The 20,975-nt window shown below is 36.5% G+C and overlaps 2 protein-coding genes across 2 annotated transcripts; both read right to left on the reverse strand.

Moving 5' to 3' along the window:
* Window positions 1-98: 98 nt before the first annotated feature.
* LOC145107297 (hyperosmolality-gated Ca2+ permeable channel 1.2-like) lies at window positions 99-5,482 on the reverse strand. The gene is made up of 13 exons (XM_079044156.1): window positions 5,405-5,482; window positions 5,110-5,235; window positions 4,205-4,522; window positions 3,733-3,885; window positions 3,512-3,647; window positions 3,323-3,424; window positions 2,927-3,046; window positions 2,774-2,854; window positions 2,018-2,358; window positions 1,646-1,891; window positions 1,230-1,554; window positions 902-1,135; window positions 99-647 (listed from the first exon to the last, which is right to left on the reverse strand). The coding sequence occupies exons 3-13, from the start codon at window positions 4,516-4,518 to the stop codon at window positions 366-368; spliced, it is 2,334 nt and encodes a 777-aa protein (XP_078900282.1). The 5' UTR covers window positions 4,519-4,522; window positions 5,110-5,235; window positions 5,405-5,482; the 3' UTR covers window positions 99-365.
* A 6,932-nt stretch (window positions 5,483-12,414) lies between these two features.
* On the reverse strand, window positions 12,415-13,962 carry LOC145104969 (uncharacterized). Its single transcript, XM_079042120.1, has 4 exons — window positions 13,708-13,962; window positions 13,308-13,596; window positions 13,083-13,256; window positions 12,415-13,004 (listed from the first exon to the last, which is right to left on the reverse strand). Exons 1-4 carry the CDS (start codon window positions 13,960-13,962, stop codon window positions 12,415-12,417), a joined length of 1,308 nt encoding a protein of 435 aa, XP_078898246.1.
* Window positions 13,963-20,975: the final 7,013 nt, after the last annotated feature.

Raw genomic sequence — 20,975 nt, forward strand, 5'->3', positions numbered from 1 at the left:
TAAATCGTTTTTTTCTTAAATTAAAAACTTGAACAAAAGGTTATATTAGTCAATTTACAACCATTCTGTACCACCTCCTTACTCCAATGCAAAAGCTCTACCATCCATCCATCCATTGGTTGCATTTCTTGAAAAAAATCTCTCTTACTATACACAAGTAGCACATAAATAATATCTGCTCTCAAGTAAAATTTACAATATTACCCTTGAAAACAACCTACCCCTCCAAATAAAAAATACTTATGGCTTATCCTTTTCTCGAATCTCGGGTAGGTTTGGTGATGAGCACATAAATAATATCTGCTCTCAAGTAAAATTTACAATATTACCCTTGAAAACAACCTACCCCTCCAAATAAAAAATACTTATGGCTTATCCTTTTCTCGAATCTCGGGTAGGTTTGGTGATGAGCCCGCACTCATTTTGCTAGGCACGGGCGTATTTTTCCTAGACTGTCTTTTGGTGGGTACCAACACGTTGTCCTTCTGCCATTTCTGATCATTCGTTTCATCATCGGAATCAGAATTGGAATCGGAATCGGAATCAGCTTCTTTGAAAATGGGAGGGACGTATGCATTCTGAAGGTACCCTTTTAGGTTCAAGTTGGGTTCTCTTGCTCTTTCAAGAGTGTCTTTCATCATGGCTTCCTGAAAACACATACCCCAAAAAATAGATTTTATATTGACAGACAAAGGGTAAAAGTGTCTTTTCAACTTCAAAAGACACTTCCAATGGCTATTTACGTCGATGAGGATGAGGGCATTCACGTCATTTGTTGCATAGATACAAGGGTAAGAGTCTTTTCTAGTCAACGTCAACATTTGTTTCATCAGACACAAAAAACGATGATAACCCATCCTAAAAAGGGTAAAAGGGTCTTTTTACGAAAAGTATAAATTACCTGTAAGGGGTATCTGACAAACGCAGGTTCAAAGCGACCTTTACAATACATATGGAATCCAATTGTGAGAATCGGAAGTGCAAGAAGGAATGGAGTTGATGAAGCCGCTTCTTTTGTGCTCAACAATCCCATCAAAAGCAACTGCGAAATTACCAATGCCGAAACTACCCTTCCATGGACATCTGGCCAAAATGCTGCACTGCTTTCGTATTCTTGGTTGTAAACATTTATAATCTGTATTACATTACGTAATTATTCTCATTAGTAATCTTTCAATCGCAATAAAAATTGCAATTCAATCAAAATCACGAAGGAAAAAAAAAATTACCTGATGACGATAAACAACATACGCTAGGGCAAAGAAAACGAGGATGAAAGGAGTCAGAAGCGGAGTGACAACAGCATAAATAAGACCGATTAGAAAATATAATTGAATCTGAGGTTCCCCAGTGTTGAAACCAATGCTTCCAGGATCCATGGCTTCTTCTCGATCTTTTTCAGTTTTAACCAAGAAAAAGTTCTTCAAATGATAAATTATCAGCGGTTTTAACCTCAAAATCTCTCCTGCAGTTCCACTCCAACCATCGACCATTATATATGTTATAAAAAAAGTTGCTTTCATTGGGATCGCTACTCCAATTGTCTCAGGGATCCTATAAGACATAAACATATAACCAAAAATCAGATAATAATCACTTGTAATATAACATTAATTTTGTTAATTTTGTTGATTATGAGACGTACTTATTCACAGACTGATCTAGAAACGTATTTAGTTGTTCTAATACAGTCCCTGCAATCACACTCCCAAGAAACACGTTGACAAAGTTGAAAAGGTAATATCTTGATGCAGATCTTCTTTCTAGAAGTGATATACTCAAAAACCCTTCAAATTTTGACATTATCATCAAAATTGTAGGTAAAAGTATGAGGAAGATCTTTAAAGCAATCCCGGGTAGAAAACCTTGGATAAATGACTTGATTGTCTTCCTGTATAACATTCACCATAAATTTTGTCAAAAAGTAAGTCCAATAAATGCAACCTAGTTTTGTTGATTTGTTTATTAAAGAATTGTACTTTCACTTCTTCCTATTGCAATAAGGAAAGGAACTTACACTTCAATAAGTGGCTTTAAAAAAGGCGCAGCCTTCTCAATACCTTCAATGTTTGCAAGCGATTGCACAAAAGCAATAGGAATTATGAAAAAGAAGGTGAGGAAAAAGAAGGCGACTGCCATTAGAAGCTTCCGGATAGTCAATGAGACGTATGGAATCGCGAGGTTTTTCCAATAAACATCACGCGGTTCTGGGGCCCACTCAGTCAACCACAGGGTCGGGTTTCGGGCCTGTTGTGTTTGAGCACAAACCGCAGCCCCCCAACGGGTTTTGAACGACACAAAAGCTGCTGGCATGATTGCTTTAGGGTTATTTACAACATCTTCTTTCTCATCAGCTATCTGTACGTTTTACAAAACATTTATCAAATACGTTTCTGATAAAATCAAGAGTAAGTTACATTTTTTTTTGTCACGTATTACATCTGTTTTTTTCTTTCTCTTGCAATCATGGTCCTTATTTGTGGTTCTTGTAACTTTTTTGGTCCTTGTTCCAAGTAAAATCACTAGTTTGGGACCAAAATTGCAACAATCGGCTATGCTTAGGGACCAAAAACGTTAAAATTGAAAGAGAAAACTTTTCGGGAAATGCAAAAACCAACTCAATTATACTTTGAGACCAAAAACGTTAAAAGAACCTCAAATAAGGGCCAAAACTGTAAGAGAAAATTTTTGGGACGAAAATTGCAGAAATCGGGAATTCTCAGGGACCAAAAATGTAATCATATTTTCTAGGAAAAAAGATATCATTACTTACTTCATTTGAGAGCCTTTCAATTTCAGATATGTGATGTTGTATAGCATCCACTTTCTCTCCCCAAAGTCCAAGAAAACCAGTCTGTAAATCAACAAAACACAGTTAAATATTGTATACATACATACATACATACATACATAACATATATCATACCTTCATTATGGGTCGTTTTGCTTGATTTCTTTCAAACTTATTCTGATAATAGTCAAGCCAGTTTTGTTTACTTTTCTTCTCTTCAACCAATTTTGCAAGCTTGTTTGCATTTAACACAACCTGCAAATTATTTTTTAGCAAATAAGTTGTATTTTATGATTAAAGAAAGATCATTTTTATACAAAAAAAATGATACCCCAACTACCTCGAAAGAAATACATCTTTTTTTTGCATCAAAAAATAAATCCAAAGTTTCTTTCGAAAAGTGTCATTCCAAAATTATTTCATTAGCATCGATTATTGTCAACAAGATTCTTCTATTTTACATTATTACAAATATATAATATGAAAATATGAATGAGAGTTAAAAAATTTAAGATGAGAAGAATGTTGAACCTGATGAGTAAGATAGTTATCAGGATGATTGACTAGAAAGAAATGCTCCACAGCCTCACTCACGGATTCATCAGCATCTGGTGGCACGTTTTTCACAAGAACCTGAGAAAAATCAATTTATAAATTTTAGATAACAAAAAAAAAGAAATATTTTTGTGCATTTTTCCCGTTTTGCCCTTTTCAACTTACTGTAAATTGATCAGGACGACGTTTTTCTGATTGAAGAAAATGCAACCGCATATTTGCAACTGTCTCATACTCTTTCTTTAACGCAAAGCATGTCCAAAATGTAACAGCGTATGCCATTATCACATGAGTCCAAAATCTACAATCATCAAATGAAATTGAAATTGGCATACTATAAACCCTAATTTGAAAAAAAGAAGGAAACAGGGGGATCATTTTCTTGCCTGTGAGAGCCTTGAGGAATGTTTGATATAGAAAGCTTATCGATCTCACTATAAGTTGCTTCCCCTTTTAGCTTATCGAGTGTGTCATTTGTCCAATTAACAGGCACCAAAATTGCCCATGTAAGTACAAGTATTGGAATAAATATCTTTAACCTGCATACATACAAGTCATAGATTAAAAAAAGCAAAAAAATTCAATCCATTTATCTAAAAATGGGTGGATTTGAGTTATTTTTTACTCCAATGGGTCGAAAAAGAAGCAATCAATCAACTCAAATAACCCAAATTGTAAAGTTTTAATGGGGACAGAAATTTAGGACAAACTTTTTACAAAGTTGTCCACTTTTATTTGTCTTTCCATTTAGTGTGCTGTCATCTTTTCCAATATATTTTAAAAACCGTTTATCCTGATGACGAAACATAGTTAAAAAAATGCTTAATCAAGCCTAATATGTAGTAAAATTATTTATACCCGAGCAAGTAAATCCTCAAATACACCGCGGAATCCAAACCAGCATGATCAATTAGCTCAGGCTCAGGCATTTTTAGGGCATCCGGCATCCAATTAAGGAATTTCAGATACGACCGATAATCCAAATTGATAAACTTGGTTACAAAAGCACCAGAAGTTGCAGGGCTTGATCTTAAACCCTTGAGATACCATTTTGGAAAGTATACTCGATCGTTGAAAGGTTGAAGACGAAGGATAGCAAAAGCAATCAGGAAAATAAAAGCAGTAATGATATTAATGGCTGCCGAAAGTCCGATATCTGCTAGCGTAGCCATTTACCTGTTTAAAATTAGCATAGATCAACAAATTCTTGGTTAAAATTGTTGATATATTGAAACAATTTCTGGGTATCTGAAGAAAATCTGTAATTCTTGATGAGTTTGTTCATATGGGAATATGATAAAATTGATGTTTAAACTATCTTGATACATATTTACTCATAATCGAGATCTATGAAGAACATAAGTAGATAAAAATTAAAGGTTTCAAGAAAAAGGGTTCATATGAAAAGGGAAAACGTAAATCTTGAAGAAACTTTGCTCATATTTCCTTCTTTTCTAGTTCATTCAAGCTTGTATGATGTAAATCGATAAAGAAAATGTTCTAAAAATCTGAGAACTAGCGCCGACAATAGCAACAATGATGATAAATATCAACAAAATCCCAACTTTTTTTACTGGCTGACGATAAAGATTCAACAAAAAGGTTTAATTTATCTTGAAAAATAATATATATTCAAGGGAAATCTATATAAGAAATTCAAGGGGTTTCTTAATATATGACTCTTAAAAGACATATTCAAACAAAATTCAACAAAGGATTGAATTTTTGATGAAAAATACAGAAGGGTTCAAGAAAAAGCTTACTCTTTAGGGTAAAATTGAAGTTCAAACCCAACTTAAGAAAAACCCAGATCAGAGAGCGTAGCAGAAGATTGCTTCAGACTTGAATCATATCTTAAAAGAACATTCTGGAGATTTTAAGTGGAGAAACTGCATAAACGCATGCTTAATACGTAAACATAATAATTAATATATTAAGATATTATTATGTATGACAGTGTTGTTTTCAACTCGAAAGATTTTTTGGATGAATTGAAAGGGACGAAAACGGAAGGGGAAAGAGAAAATGGACAGCAGGTGAATGGAGTATAATGCTTACGTTTTGTTCGTCTATTTTTTACAATGAAATAAAGAAAAGTGATGCGAGTTGTCCCTTGATAGTCGTATAGAGCGACAACTCAATTACTCAAAGACCATCATCAATAATAATAATAAAAATAATAACTACTATAAAGGCAAAAGTTTTGGTTATATGCCCTTGTTGTTTTGACATAGTTAATGAAGCCCCTTGTAGTTTTTAAAGTTGTGTTAGTCTTATTGATTTCAATCTCAGTCTCACTTTGATGTACGCAAATACAGTACAAATTTGTCATATTTTATTATGTATTATCTCGTTCTATGTAAAAAACAGACATGAAAAAACAATGGATTAAACCTCATGTGTTTTGTTTTTATTTTTTCCATGTTTATATTTATGAAAGGGATTTATCTTGAAAATTATGTATATCGTCAGTTAGTAGTTCCTTTTATTTCATTTTCTTAATAGAAATGTGATATCGTATTAAAAAAACAACTAAACGTGTTATATATTTAGAAAAAAAACAACAAGTCATAAAGTAAATATGACATCTTGAATAAGGTAACAACAATATATATTTGATACGAGCATATTACGGAGCTAGGATGATTATTGTGTTAATCAATATTAGACTCTTCATTGTAAAGAGGCTTGTTTTTTAGTTATGTATGAATTGATGTTTGAACTATTTTTATGACCCTTGGTTATATTGGCAAGTTATATATGTAGATGTAATAGTTTAAGCTTTTTTTTGTTTTTTTTTTTTTTTTTTTTTGAAAATGTTTCATTAACAAATAATAGTTTGGTACATTGGTTGTGTTATTGTAAGATGACCGACAAAAACAATTGATTAAGACCCAACATGAAAAGTTGGTTAATGTTTTTAGTTCATTAATTAGTTGAATATTTTGAGAAGGATAACTCATATCTAAAAATCAATTGCCTAAGACCATTATATAACAACAAACTTTATATAGATACACAACTCATTCACAATCAAAGATCTTACCATTTAAATATGAGGTAAAAGAAAATTTCCAACTCTTTACTTTATTCATGTGAACACCTATTATCTTTTATGTAAGTTATATATTTTAATGAAATGCTTGTGAATAATGTATAGACTAATGTATGTAATTGTTGTAATAAAATTTGAAATGGATTATATTTGTTTCAAGTTGGATTTTGGACATAAAGAACATGTCGTGTTCATGGAGAGCAAGAAACATCTACGATAGGTAATCTGAAGGCATATATAAGACTATATTGGCATCATAAAGCAAAGGTGTCTATGAAATAGCTCGTTGAGAAAAAGTGTAATCGTTGGTACACCAACATGTCTAACCACTTGGTCTAGATCAACCGGCCACCAAAGGTGACCTTGGGGGGTTTTCCCTTGAAGGTCTTGAGTTCGAGTCTCTTTGAGGGCTTTTCCCTAGGAGAAGCGAAGTGGGGTTTATTCCTTAAAGGAGAGGATTTGAGGAAGGCATATTGCCCGCTTGGATGTCACCGCACGACTCAAATCCACTAACCACTAATTAGGAGACTAACTTTGTCGTTCCAAAAAAAAACCAACATGTCTTTGATGATAAGGTATTAGTTGTGTGTTTTGGGTTCATGACTCTCCACAAGACAAGTTTTGGGGTTTACATAGGGTTTGCGGATAACATTCACATGTTATGAAGGATTTTGTAGAGATATTCGTTGATATTTTTGTAGGTGCAGATAGAAAGACAAAGGTATATTTCTCATTTTATTTTTATTCGAAGTTTAATATTATTATATAGAAAAAACTTGTTGTACATATAAATATCCTAAAATGAGGCTATAATGTTTAGCTATAAACAAAATTTGTACAAATTTTAAATATAAATAGCTTCTTAAACATATAATTTTGTTTTGGCCAAATAAATGGCCGAGATTTGAGTTAAGTTATTATGTAAACAAATTGAAATAAGTTTGTGTATTTTTTGAGAAATTAAATATTCTCCTATCTTTTGTTTCTACTTTTTTTTCTACCTATTTAAGATGATGATAAATATATAAATTTAACATTTCAATTAAATTTAAATTAAATTAAATGATATTTGTCACCATCTAAAATAGATAGAAGAACAATAGAAACAAAAATAAAAGATATTTAATTTCAGATAGTTAGTGATTTGGCAATGCCTTCTTGTCAAAGCATTGTCTTTGAAAACTAAAATGCAAGTCTAAAGACTTAAGTCCATATTCTAAAACTATATGGATTAATGTAAAATATTCTAAAAAAGTGTAAGCCCCAAAATGCAAATACACCATGAATGCATTTATACAAAGATTAATAACGCTTTTATCTCACCAACCATGTGTCTCAACGGCTACTCGAAACAGTATATCGAACATCAATCCCACGCTTCGAAGAGCGCGCGTGTACCTCAATCAAATTTGATGTGCACACATGTCATTCCATCAAAACGAATAGTTGGCGTAATTTTATTGGTTTTCAGATCGCAAGATATATATTTTGTAATTTACCTAAATACGTAACAAAGTCAAAGTAACTTTATTGTATTTGATTCTTCTATTTGAAAACATGATTCTTAATGTTACAATTTTTTTGTACAAATCGTACAAGTTATGTGAATAATTAATTAAATTATAAAACTGCAAAAATGATTTTTTTTAAAACAAGCAAAATTTTATAAAAAATCACAAAGCCCTGACTAAGAGAAGAAGGCGAGGCAAAGAAAACAAACACTGGTCTTACGAAACAACAAAAGGGCTACAAATACAATCTGCACATTTATAAATACCCAAATTGCCTCTAAATTTAACCCAATTAAACGTCATGCTTATGATATAATCTGCCACTTTAGGAGGTGTAAAATTGATCTTGTTGAAAAGTTTTTTGTTCCGAACACGCCAAGCACATCAAAGATAGTCATAGATGATGGCTAAAACGTCTTTCTTTTCTTTGGGCATTGACCCCATTTGGTTGCAAACTCGAGAATCACTTTTACCGTTCCAAAGGTTTGAATCGGAATACCGCACCAATTAAAAATCCAGGATAAGACATTGCGAGCAAAAGAGCATCCAGCAAGCAAGTGATCAGTAGAATCCAAACCTCCATGACAAAATGGCACGAAGTGGAAGAGACATTTATACCTCGAAGTTGTAAAGCAATACTTAAAGGGATGCAGTCTTAACAGGCTCTCCAAACAAATCTGATAACTTTAAGAGGGGGCAATTTAAACTAGATTGTGGGGTTGTTGCTTGAGGTCGTGATCTTGGAGTCTATAAGTCTTCTTAAATCATGAACATAAAATTTGTTGTCTGCTGCCTGCAAGTTGCATGTTAGGGTGTGTCAGACCCAACAAATAAAGGGGTACGATATACTCCAAAATAACACTACTATATTGCACTAACAGGTAGTACAAGGCAAGTAGGGTCAATCCACAGAGACACGGGACAATTGGTCTATACCTCTTTGCACAAGGTACTATGGTCACCAATAGTAAAGAGAGGGGGGTTTAGAATGCAATGATTAAAACAAACAATTAAAAACACAAGTAATCAACTAAAAGAGTGAATTAAATTCAGAAATGGTAAGGACTCCAACCTCATGTATGACAACTTAGCAATGTGATTCCGAGATAACATGATATTTGCTCAATTCTATCTAAGTTGGTACTTGAAAGTGTTAACAAGCTCTAACACTTCCCATTCACCACATTAATTAACCAAAACAAGCTCTTTGATTAACCCTAACCTTACTAACCCAACCTAAACACGCTCTTAGAATTAGATTGAAAGATTGCATTAAACTTTATGTGAATGTTCCCAACAACACCCAATACTCCTCACAAGCTCGGGAGCGTAAGAATGTGTGAATAAGATTTACACTAAATTCATTCAATGGAAATCAGTTCAGTGCTTGTTACTTGTTCAATTTCACAAAACAATTACGGATTTTGTAAAAGAGATAACTTGAATGACCTAACCCTAATTCAAATGGCCAATAAGAATCACAATTAGAATCAAACATTCGATTGAAGCAAAATCAAATTCACTAGATAGAAATTAAAAGCAAACATCAAGTCATATGATTGAAATCACAACTAAGAAGTCAAGACATGAAGTTGGAGAAACTAGGGTTCTAGCCACACATGGCTAGAACAAGATCTCAAGAACAAAAGTCGGAATTAATGTACAATTACAACTTACAAATAAGAGAAATAATGTTTCCAAATGATAAATGATCAAATCCTTGCAAAAACCTTCGAAATCCCCTCTCAAAATGTCCTCTGATATGTTCTGTGTATCTCCAAATGGCCCTCAACCCGTAATATGAAAGATAGGAAAAACTGCCAAAAGTTGGTTTTTGGGTCGAACACGGCCCGTGTTAAAATAGGCTAAACTGACACGGCACGTGTTCAGCAGCCAACACGGCCCGTGTTGATTTGCACTAAACTGACACGGCCCGTGTTCAACATGGTCAACAGCTCCCATTTTGGTCAACACGGCACGTGTTGATTTTGCAGTGTAAATCCAACACGGCCCGTGTACCCCTCTGACTCCAATTCCAAACTTGATTTTTCTAACTTTTCCGTTCTTCGCCCGATCATCCCGGAATCTTCACCAATGCTTCCCGGCACTTCCCAAAGCGCGTTCCAACATCCGGGTTACCTGAAAAAGACATAAAAGTGTGCAAATAAGGTTGTTCTAGAGACTAACATGAATATGATGAAATGCAAGAAAAAGGAAGAACAATTATGCTAAATAGATGCATGAATTGGGACTAAAAGGTGTGCAAAAAGGTGCACAAATTGCACCTAACAAATCTCCCCAATCTTAGACCTTTCTTGTCCTCAAGAAAGAACAAGAACCGGACAAACAGGACGATTTCTAGATGGCAAAAAGAAACATAGAACAAAAAAAGATAGAAAGATCCTAAAGGCTAGGAACGAATGCATGCAATGAAAACCATGAAAAAGAAACATATGTACAAAAGATACTTAAGGAACAAAAATGAACCAAAGAAAAATTTAAGAACACAAGTAATCTTTTTATTTATTTTTATAAATATGGACATATACGATCAGACCTTACATCAATGGGGCTCCAATCATTAATACCCAGGCGACCATCCTGCTACCTTCCATATATCACAGACTCCCAAAGTGAGGAAGACCCTAAACGGTGTAACCCAATAATCCAACCATAGTTTGATTTAAACTTCATACCTTAATTAGCTTTATGGGCGAAAATAACACAGTCCGGATCTCATGTCCTTAAGACTAGATGGTCAAGAATCAGAATCGACGCATCCTTAAGAACCCGTCACGGCGAATCAGCTTTCGCTGAAACAGTGAGCCCACCCGAAGGGGCCCAGCTCCTATGCTTTCACTTTTTCGAGAGCGACAAGTATCATATCACACAGTTCTTCATTCGCCAGATTTGACTTTGAGATGGCTTTTGATTTTATTTTTTTTATTGAACTTGGATTCGTATCTTCGTTTTGAGCTTGAGTTCTTCAATCAGCTTTTGAATTTCTGAAAATTTCTTCGTTTGAGTACTTGAAATTCTGATTTGGGTACTGAATATGACAGTTGTACCCTTTCTTCCTTCTTGACTGTGTGGATCTGATACTTAAGCTCTCTGTTACCGCGAGGGTAACGTGTGTCAACAAATAGGTCTGTGTTCTGTGGGTCCAGAGTTGCCAATAAAGATTCTTTTTAAACATTCAGAAGCAAATCATCCTAAAGCTGTTATTACCGCCCACAAAAACGTTTCGGTATGCCATTTTTTTATTATCTAAGGCTGGGGTCTCGAATTACGATGTTTGGGTCCCCTAGTTATGATAGCTGATTCTACACTCCTGGCAACTATCCGGTCGCTTTAGGTATTTTGTTTTTCATTTGATTTCTCGTTTTCCCACTTCATGGAGCCATCGTATGTAAAGATTGTATTCATCTCGTATTAATTTTTTTTTTAAAATGATGATGGTGCATGAAAATGATGGAATGCAAAAACTTGAAATAAAAATATTTTTGGGTTTTATAAATGCAGAATGCAAGGAAAATAAAAATAAGAAAGGTAAAATCTTTTATTTATTATTATTATTATTATTATTATTATTATTATTATTATTATTATTATTTGAAAATGCATGCATGAATATGAATACGAACATGAAAATGCACCTAATATACAACTCTACCCCTCCCTAAGCTTAAAGATAAGCATTGTCCCCGATGCTTGGAGAAGGCGGAACAACCTAATCACCGGAAGGTGGAGACGGGTGGTGCCCGGTTGGGTAAGAGTCCAAACAATCACAAGTGCACACAAATGGAATTTTTAAGCAAAGTATGGACGATTAAAGATATGGAAAGAATTTACCGAATCGTTCTTGGAGTCTTGCAGTTGGTGGTGAGAACCTCCTCTTCAACCTCCCCAAGCTTGCCTACATGAAGTATCAAGCCCAAAAGCACTAAACAAATTGTGAAAATTTCGGACCTAGGGGTTCTTGGAAGAGAGAAATTGTTTTGGGGGTGAGTTATGGGTGTATGGGGTGATAAAAACTGATTTTTAGACTTAAAACACATTTGTTCTGCAGCACGAACACGGCCCGTGCGTGTTGGGGGTTTAAAATTATGAAAATGGCTGAACACGACCTGTGTTGGGCATAAGGGAAAAATGACACGGGACGTGTACCCCTCTAACTGTCGAAGTGTTTGCCTTGCTTGAACACGACCCGTGTTCAATATAAGGCAAAAATGAACAGGGGCCGTGTACGACTCTGTTTGCCACTTCCCACTTTTTGAACCCAAAAAAATCCCCTCTCATTCAAACGAAATGGTTTTGCATCCCGAGGTCCGCTTGGTGATTTAAAAACATGCTTAAATGCATTTGGAACATTAAAAACCAAAAACTTCAAAGAAATAGAAATGTTTTTAAAGAAAAAGACAAAAATACCCCCGGGTTGCCTCCCGGTTAGCCGCCCTTGTTTTAAGTCGTTGGCTCGACTTGGCCCCTTAATATGCTTCGTTCTAAGTATGTGGGCCTCTCCAACACATCAACCTTCTCGCCACCTCCTTCAATGGAACATTCAACCTTCCTTTGGCTTTCTTTTTACGCACAAACCAAAAAGGACTTAAACCCTTAATATCGGAGATTGTCCACTCAGTCCTTTTTTGGTATTTATTCAGCAGGGTTATCAACTCCTTCTTTTCCTTCTTCGATAGTTTATTTGAGTTGATGACTGGTTGAGTGCTCTCCTTCTTAACATGTATATTCTTTAAAGGGTCCGGTGGAGTTTTTGCTCCCGAATCTTGTGCTTGTTCCACCGGTGGAAGAAATTTGGCTTTAGTGGTAGGTAATTCTACTTCTCTTCCATCAATCCGCATGTGCTTATCATCCTTGAACTTCAAAATCTCCAGCACCTCCTCGTTTATACCGCACTCCTTTGCAAGTTCTTTGGCTTTGTCCCTGTCTAATTTTTGTGAAAAGACTAACTCCATAAAATCATGGTTAGTCGAGTTTAAGCTCTTTTCGGCCAATGGCTGGATCATATTCACAAAATTGACAGATTGAACATCGGAAGGAACCTTTTTTGCTTCATGAACATTGAAGTTGATAACTTCACCATCAAATTCCATACTTAAAGTTCCGTTGTAGACATCAATTTTTGTTTTAGAAGTTTTAAGGAAAGGTCTACCTAAAAGTATGGAACTTGAACTTGGAGAGTCATCATCTCCCATATCTAAGACATAAAAATCAGCCGGGAAAACAAATTCATCAACTTGCACTAACACGTCCTCCAATACACCTTTTGGATGTACCAAAGACCGGTAGGCAAGTTGGATGATCACACCGGTTTTGCTCAATGTTCCTACACCAATTGATTTAAAAATAGAATATGGTAGGACATTTATGGATGCACCTAGATCGAGCATGGCTCGAGGTACATAAAGATTCCCCAATTTGCATGGCACGGTAAAGACACCGGGATCATTGCACTTTGGGGGCATCCTCTTTTGCAAAACCGCGGATACATTTTCCCCAACTTTTACAATTTGGTTTCCTTTCAATTTCTTTTTAGATACACAAAGATCCTTAAGGAACCTTGCATATCTAGGTACCTGCTTGATGGCCTCGAGGAGTGGGATGTTAATGTGAATTTTCTGGAACATTTGCATAATCTCACTCTCCTCCCGTTCTTTCTTCGTGCTCTTTAATCGTTCGGGGAATAGAGCAGGTGTGGCTTTAGGCTCAATGACGAAGGGCTTTTTTGCGGTTGTTTTATCTTCCTTCTTCTCTTCTTTGGTTGCCTCTTCGACCACTATTTCTTCTTCTTCTTGATCAACCGACACTTTTGGACCATCGTAGCTCTTTCCGCCTCTCAAAGTGATGGCACACACATTGTGCCTTGGATTCTTTTCAGTTTGGGCAGGCAACTTTCCTTGAGATTCTAGTTTGCTTACGGAAGTAGCAAGCTGTGAAACTTGTTGCTCTAAGTTCTTTATGCTTGCTTTTGTTTCTTGTTGGAAAGTTTGTGTACTAGTTGCCAAACTCTTCACTATGTCCTCTAAGGACATATTTGATGAACCCACTTGTTGAGGAGGGTGTTGTGGCTGCCTTGGCTGGAAGTTCTATGGTGGAAAAGGTGGTCTTTGTTGGTATTGATGTGGTTGACTTGGTTGATAACTTCCATGTTGATATCCTCCCCAACCTTGATTGTTGTTCCATATTTGATCACCCCATGGCTGCTCATATCCCTTTTGATTTGACCCAGAAAAGCCTCCCATGGCTTTTGCTTCTTCATAATCTTCATCTTGAAGTTGAGGGCACATGTCGGTTGGGTGCCCCACTTGAGTGCAAATACCACAAGGGGGGTGTGGGCTGCACATACTTGTCTTTAGCTAGCATCATGACCACTTTTGTAAGCTCGGACAATTGAGCTTCAATTTGAGGAGTTTGGACTTCCTTTACACCTCGGGGTGCATCCGTGTACCATTCTTCATCATGACTTGAATGCTTAGAATCTTCAGCCTTGTTCTTGATTAAGTTGCGGATTTCGGTGGGAGTCTTGTCGGGTAAAGATCCGCCACTGCAGGCATTAAGAAGTCTTCTTTCCATTGGAGTCATGCCTTCAATGAAGTATTGGAGAAGCTGATACTCGGTAATTCCATGTTTAGGACAACGGGCACACAGTTTCTTGAATCTCTCCCAATATGTGTGGAAAGCCTCTCTCTTATGTTGCTTGATTCCAATGATTTCCCTCCGTAGGGCTGAAGCTTTCATCTCGGAAAAGTACTTATCCAAAAATAACCTCGCGAGATCTACCCAAGTAGTAACCGTCCCCGGTGGGAGGTCATAGAGCCAATCTTTTGTTGCATCTTGCACCGCAAAGGGGAATGCCCTAAGCTTGTTTTGGTCCTCTGTGACATTGTGTGGTTTCATGCCAACACACACAACGTGGAACTCTGTGAGAAACTTGTGGGGATCCTCGTTTTCTAAGCCTCTAAAGGTTGGGAGGAGGTGGATAAGTCCGGATTTTAGTTCAAGGTTTGTGGCTGTCGGATAGGTGATGCAAAGAGGTTGTTGAGTAACCTCTTGCCTCGACCATTGACGGAGAGTTTGTTCGGGTGGTGGGTTTGGAGGTGGATTCCCTCCATGATTGTCTCCCATGGTGTGAGTAGTGGTTGAAGTTTCTGTGGGTGTACTGTTTGGGATATTATAAGTAGGTGAAGATGGTGGAGTGGTATTTTTGGGTGAGGATGGTTGTGGTGAGAGTGAGGGCCTTTCTGTTTTGGATTCGGACACACTTGAGGAGGGTATATCCTCCCAAATGTTGATTACTGCAGGGTTAGATGATGAAGAAGTCTCGGAGCCCGGTTGCCTCTTACGAAGCTTGGCTTGCTTCCGTAACCTCTTTGCAGTCTTCTCTATCTCCGAGTCAATTGGCAATGATGTACCTGTACGAAAAGATCTTGGCATAAAACAATTAGTAACACCGTGTCCCCGACAACGACGCCAATTTGTTAGGGCGTGTCAGACCCAACAAATAAAGGGGTACGATATACTCCAAAATAACACTACTATATCGCACTAACAGGTAGTACAAGGCAAGTAGGGTCGATCCATAGAGACACGGGACAATTGGTCTATACCTCTTTGCATAAGGTACTATGGTCACCAATAGTAAAGATAGGGGGGTTTAGAATGCAATGATTAAAACAAACAATTAAAAACACAAGTAATCAACTAAAAGAGTGAATTAAATTCAGAAATGGTAAGGACTCCAACCTCATGTATGACAACTTAGCAATGTGATTCCAAGATAACATGATATTTGCTCAATTCTATCTAAGTTGGTACTTGAAAGTGTTAACAAGCTCTAACACTTCCCATTCACCACATTAATTAACCAAAACAAGCTCTTTGATTAACCCTAACCTTACTAACCCAACCTAAACACGCTCTTAGAATTAGATTGAAAGATTGCATTAAACTTTATGTGAATGTTCCCAACAACACCCAATACTCCTCACAAGCTCGGGAGCGTAAGAATGTGTGAATAAGATTTACACTAAATTCATTCAATGGAAATCAGTTCAGTGCTTGTTACTTGTTCAATTTCACAAAACAATTACGGATTTTGTAAAAGAGATAACTTGAATGACCTAACCCTAATTCAAATGGCCAATAAGAATCACAATTAGAATCAAACATTCGATTGAAGCAAAATCAAATTCACTAGATAGAAATTAAAAGCAAACATCAAGTCATATGATTGAAATCACAACTAAGAAGTCAAGACATGAAGTTGGAGAAACTAGGTTTCTAGCCACACATGGTTAGAAAAAGATCTCAAGAACAAAAGACAGAATTAATGTGCAATTACAACTTACAAATAAGAGAAATAATGTTTCCAAATGATAAATGATCAAATCCTTGCAAAAACCTTCGAAATCCCCTCTCAAAATGTCCTCTGATATGTTTTGTGTATCTCCAAATGGCCCTTAACTCGTAATATGAAATATAGGAAAAACTGCCAAAAGTTGGTTTTTGGGTCGAACACGGCCCGTGTTAAAATAGGCTAAACTGACACGGCCCGTGTTGATTTGCACTAAACTGACACGGCCCGTGTTCAGCATGGTCAACAGCTCCCATTTTGGTCAACACAGCCCATGTTGATTTTGCCGTGTAAATCCAACACGGCCCGTGTACCCCTCTGACTCCAATTCCAAACTTGATTTTTCCAACTTTTCCGTTCTTCGCCCGATCATCTCGAAATCTTCACCAATGCTTCCCGGCACTTCCCAAAGCGCGTTCCAACCTCCGGTTTACCTGAAAAAGACATAAAAGTTTGGAAATAAGGTTGTTCTAGAGACTAACATGAATATGATGAAATGCAAGAAAAAGGAAGAACAATTATGCTAAATAGATGCATGAAATGGGACTAAAAGGTGTGCAAAAAGGTGCACAATTTTCACCTAACATTGCACTTCCAAGCATCCTCTGTTTCTGAAGGAGAAAAATCGTCTAGGCAGGAATAAAGCTGATTCAACTCCTGTATCTCAGAATGACTTATGGGAATGTTGCGCCAACTCCAAGTATACCCTTGCAGCGGAATCCTTTCAGAAACAAGACAAGATTTTCGTTTGTCAAGATTGAAATGGGTAGGAAATCTAGAGGCAAGGGAACCGTCTCCTGTCCAATTGTCAGACAAAAACAAAGTATTTGTCCCAGAACCAACATCACAACTAATAATTTTTGAGGAATCAGTCTCGAGTTCATCAAGATCCTGTAAAATTTTATTAATATTTAACCAAATACCAGGTAAAGCCTTTTTCGTCATGTGAGAAATAGGCTTTCTATAGAGGTTATGTATCCTACTGATAACGAGATTCCAAAGAGTATTCTTGTCCGACTTATAGCGCTAAATCCATTTGTAAAGGAGCGAGAGATTGATGCTTCTAAGAAACCTAACTCCGAACCCACCGGAGTCTTTACAGGCGAGGACAACCTTCCAAGAAACCTAGCAGATTTTTTTTTGTCCTCGTTACCTCCCCATAAAAATCTTCTGCGGGTTTTCTTAAGAGTTTCAAGGATTGAGGGCGAGGCTTTGAAAAGGGAGAAGTAATAGAGTGGCATACTACCGAGGACAGATTTTATCAACGTGAGGTGCCCCCCAAAAGAGAGCGACTTTGCCTTCCACAAGGAGAGCTTGATGTGAATGCTCCCAACTATCGGACTCCAATTGCGCTTTAGAGCCATATTAGCACCAACGAGAACCCCTAAATATATAAAAGGAAGAGTAGTAGCGTCACACCCTAGGATATGAGCGCACCTAGAAACGTCTATGTCTTGAACTCCAATACCAAACACCTTTGACTTGTGAAAGTTAAATTTGAGACCCGATGTGAAGTGGAAACACCGAAGAATCCGGGAAAGATTTACAAAGTTCGATCTTCTCCATTCTCCCACAAAAAGTACGTCATCGGCATAAAAGAGATGAGAGATAGTTGGTCCGTTATTGGGGATTTTGACACCGTGAAAGAGGTTACTTTGATTAGCCGGTTTCATGGCAGCGTGCAGACCTTCCATTGTAATGATAAAAAGGAAGGGGGAAAGGGGATCACCCTCTCACCCCTTTAGAAATCTGGAATTCTTTAGTTGGAGATCCATTTATCAAGATAGAAGCCCGTGAAGAGGCAAGGAAACCCCTAATCTAAAATGTCCATCTGTTTCCAAAACCCAATTGAGACATCATAGAATCCATATAATGCTAATTAACATAATCGAACGCATTGTCGGAATCTACTTTAAAAAGGAAAGTTTTTCGCTTTACACATTTAGCCAAGGATCAAATTTCGTTGATGATCATCAGCCCATCGAGGATGTTTCGGTTCTCAATGAAGCCAGTCTGGGTTTCATCAATTACCTTCCCAATAATTTTCTTGATGCAATTGGCAAGAATTTTTGCGATGATCTTGTAAAGACAACCGATAAGAGAGATGGTTCGGAAATCATTAAGGGTTAGAGGATCTTTAAAGTTGGAATCAAGGTGATAAATGATGAGCCGTAGCCACAAGCTAACCGACCTCCAACTTCAAAGTATTTCACGAATCTCATTATTTCGTCTTGCATTAGGCTCCAGTATCGCTTGAGGAATTTGAAAGTAAAGTCGTCAGGGTCGGGGGCTTTGTCACTTCCACAATTCCATATGGCTTCTTTGACATCTTCGACCCCAAAACCCTGTTTAAGAAAGAGATTATCAATATCTGAAATTTGTTTGAAATTTGGATTTAGCAGCAGGGGGCGAACAGTCTGTGTCTCCTTGAATTTGTCCCCTAAAAATCGGATGGCCTTGTTCTTTATTGTGTTCACCTTAGTCGTCCAATTCCTGTTGATCATAAGATCGTGAATGTTCCTTTGCTGTTTTAGATTTTTAAGGATTTGTGGAAAAACCGGTGTTTTCTTCTCCATCCGTAAGCCACTTGATTTTCGACTTTTGTTGAAGATCAAGTTTTTCCAGATTCTCCAGTTCCAAAATATTTTGTTTGCCAATTCGCCTCTCATTCTGCTCAGTCTCAGTAAGGGGTCTGGTTTCGGCAGCCAACTCAAGCGCATCAACCTTGAGTCTGGTATCATGAAGCTCCTTATTTTCTTTTCCGTGATCCAATCGTCTCCAATCCTCAATTGCTAATTTGGTGGTTTTTAGTTTTCGTAAAAGGTATTTTTCTGGGGGTCCTTTTCCTTTGAAGTTCGACCATGTGGTGTTAATAATTCGGTCAATATCTTAATGAAGGATCCAAGAGTTGAAGAATCAAAAAGGTGGGGGGGGGAATCTTTTGAAAGGGTATGGAGAACAAACGGAGAGTGGTTGGAATACTCGCGAGGCAAGGCAGTCGTGGGGGCGAATGTGTTGCCTGCTTCAAATGAAAGAAGTCATGGCATATTTCTTCAACTTGCCCAATAAAAGGAAGAGTTTGCTTCAACTGTGGAAAAGAAGAGCACATGAAAGTCGAGTTCCCTAAGGCTAAAAAACCAAATCCTACCAGAAAAACCCAAGGGTCGAAGCTATCAAATAACCCTCAATGAAGCCAAAGAAGAAACTGACGTTGTTTTAGGTACATTCCTAGTAAATCAAATTCCTGTCAAGATTTTATTTGATTTAGGAGCAGATCACTCTTTTATTTCGCATAAATTTGGTAGAAAGCTTAAATTACGAAATTCTCCAATATTGGTAGAAATAGCTGGTGATAGGAATGTATTTGTTAGCAATAAGTTTAACAATGTAGTCATTGACATAAATGGAAAAAAATTGTAAAGAATTATTACCCTTTTAATTAAACAAATTTGATGTCATTTTGGGCATGGACTGGTTGGGTGAATATCTCGCGGACATCTTATATGGAAAGAAGATGGTGCACATAAATTCCCCTGGAAGAAAATCATTCGCCATATACGATGATAAAAGTATAGTGAAGTTTGGAATCATTAAAGTGAAGAAAGCTAGAAGATGCCTTACCAAGGGATGTACAATGTTCTTGGCGTATGTGATTGATGCAAAGAAGGAGAAGAAGGCAATAACTGAAATACCAGTGGTATGTGATTTTCCGAAGGTATTTCGGATAATCTACCAGGGTTACCACCATAGAGGCAAGTAGAGTTCATAACTTATGTATTGTCAGGCATGTTGGGTTTTTATTCAAAAATCTGGTTTCACAACCGGTAAAATTAACAACGGAAGCTTTAAAAATGTTGAATAAAACTAAAACTATTTTACCCACCAAGGATCATTTTGCAAGAGTTAGAAAGATTAAAACAACCATAGATTGGAAAGCACAACAACCTTTGAAGACTTTGATCCTCATCGGAGGTTGGAAGTTGATGAAGTGTGGCATGAAACTCTAAAGCAAGAGTTCTCTACAAGTATCCATCAAGCAAGAGTAGAATCATCAAAACATGCTAGTATTCACTTGTAATTTGTTGTTCATAAGCCTTTGAAATATATACCAAATATATGTTCAAATGTGAAGCAACAAAGGGGCTTTGTCTAGCATCAAAATTCAAGAGAATGGAAAAGAAGAAGAGATTGTAAAGCTCGAAATTGGCAGCCCTCAAGGAGCTCCTCATGCCCACGGTTTTCACAGCCAAAAAGAAGAAGAAGAATATTCAAGAACTTCTTTCGAATGCCTTCCAAACCCTTCCTTATATAATGGCCAAAAAGTGAAATGGAGATAATAAAACAAAAGTAACATGAGACATGTTTCTTACAAGAATGCATGTAGATTAGACAAAGGCATGCATGCCTTGTCTCCTCCCATTTTTTGAAAAATCTAGGCACAAAAGAAGACAAAAATTGTCTCATGGCTAGTTTATATACATATACATGTTATCTTTATAAAAATCAATCATTTTTATAAGAATTCCCAGCATATATATATATATATATATATATATATATATATATATATATATATAACTAGTCATATATAAATATCTTATTTTATATAAAACTATCTTTTATATAAATTATAACTAGTTTATTAAGATATAAATATGAATATTTAAATATCTTACTTTATATAAAACTACC

Source organism: Lactuca virosa, chromosome 4 (assembly GCF_052849685.1).
Source record: "Lactuca virosa cultivar CGN04683 chromosome 4, Lactuca_virosa_CGN04683_v6, whole genome shotgun sequence".
NCBI lineage: Eukaryota > Viridiplantae > Streptophyta > Magnoliopsida > Asterales > Asteraceae > Lactuca > Lactuca virosa.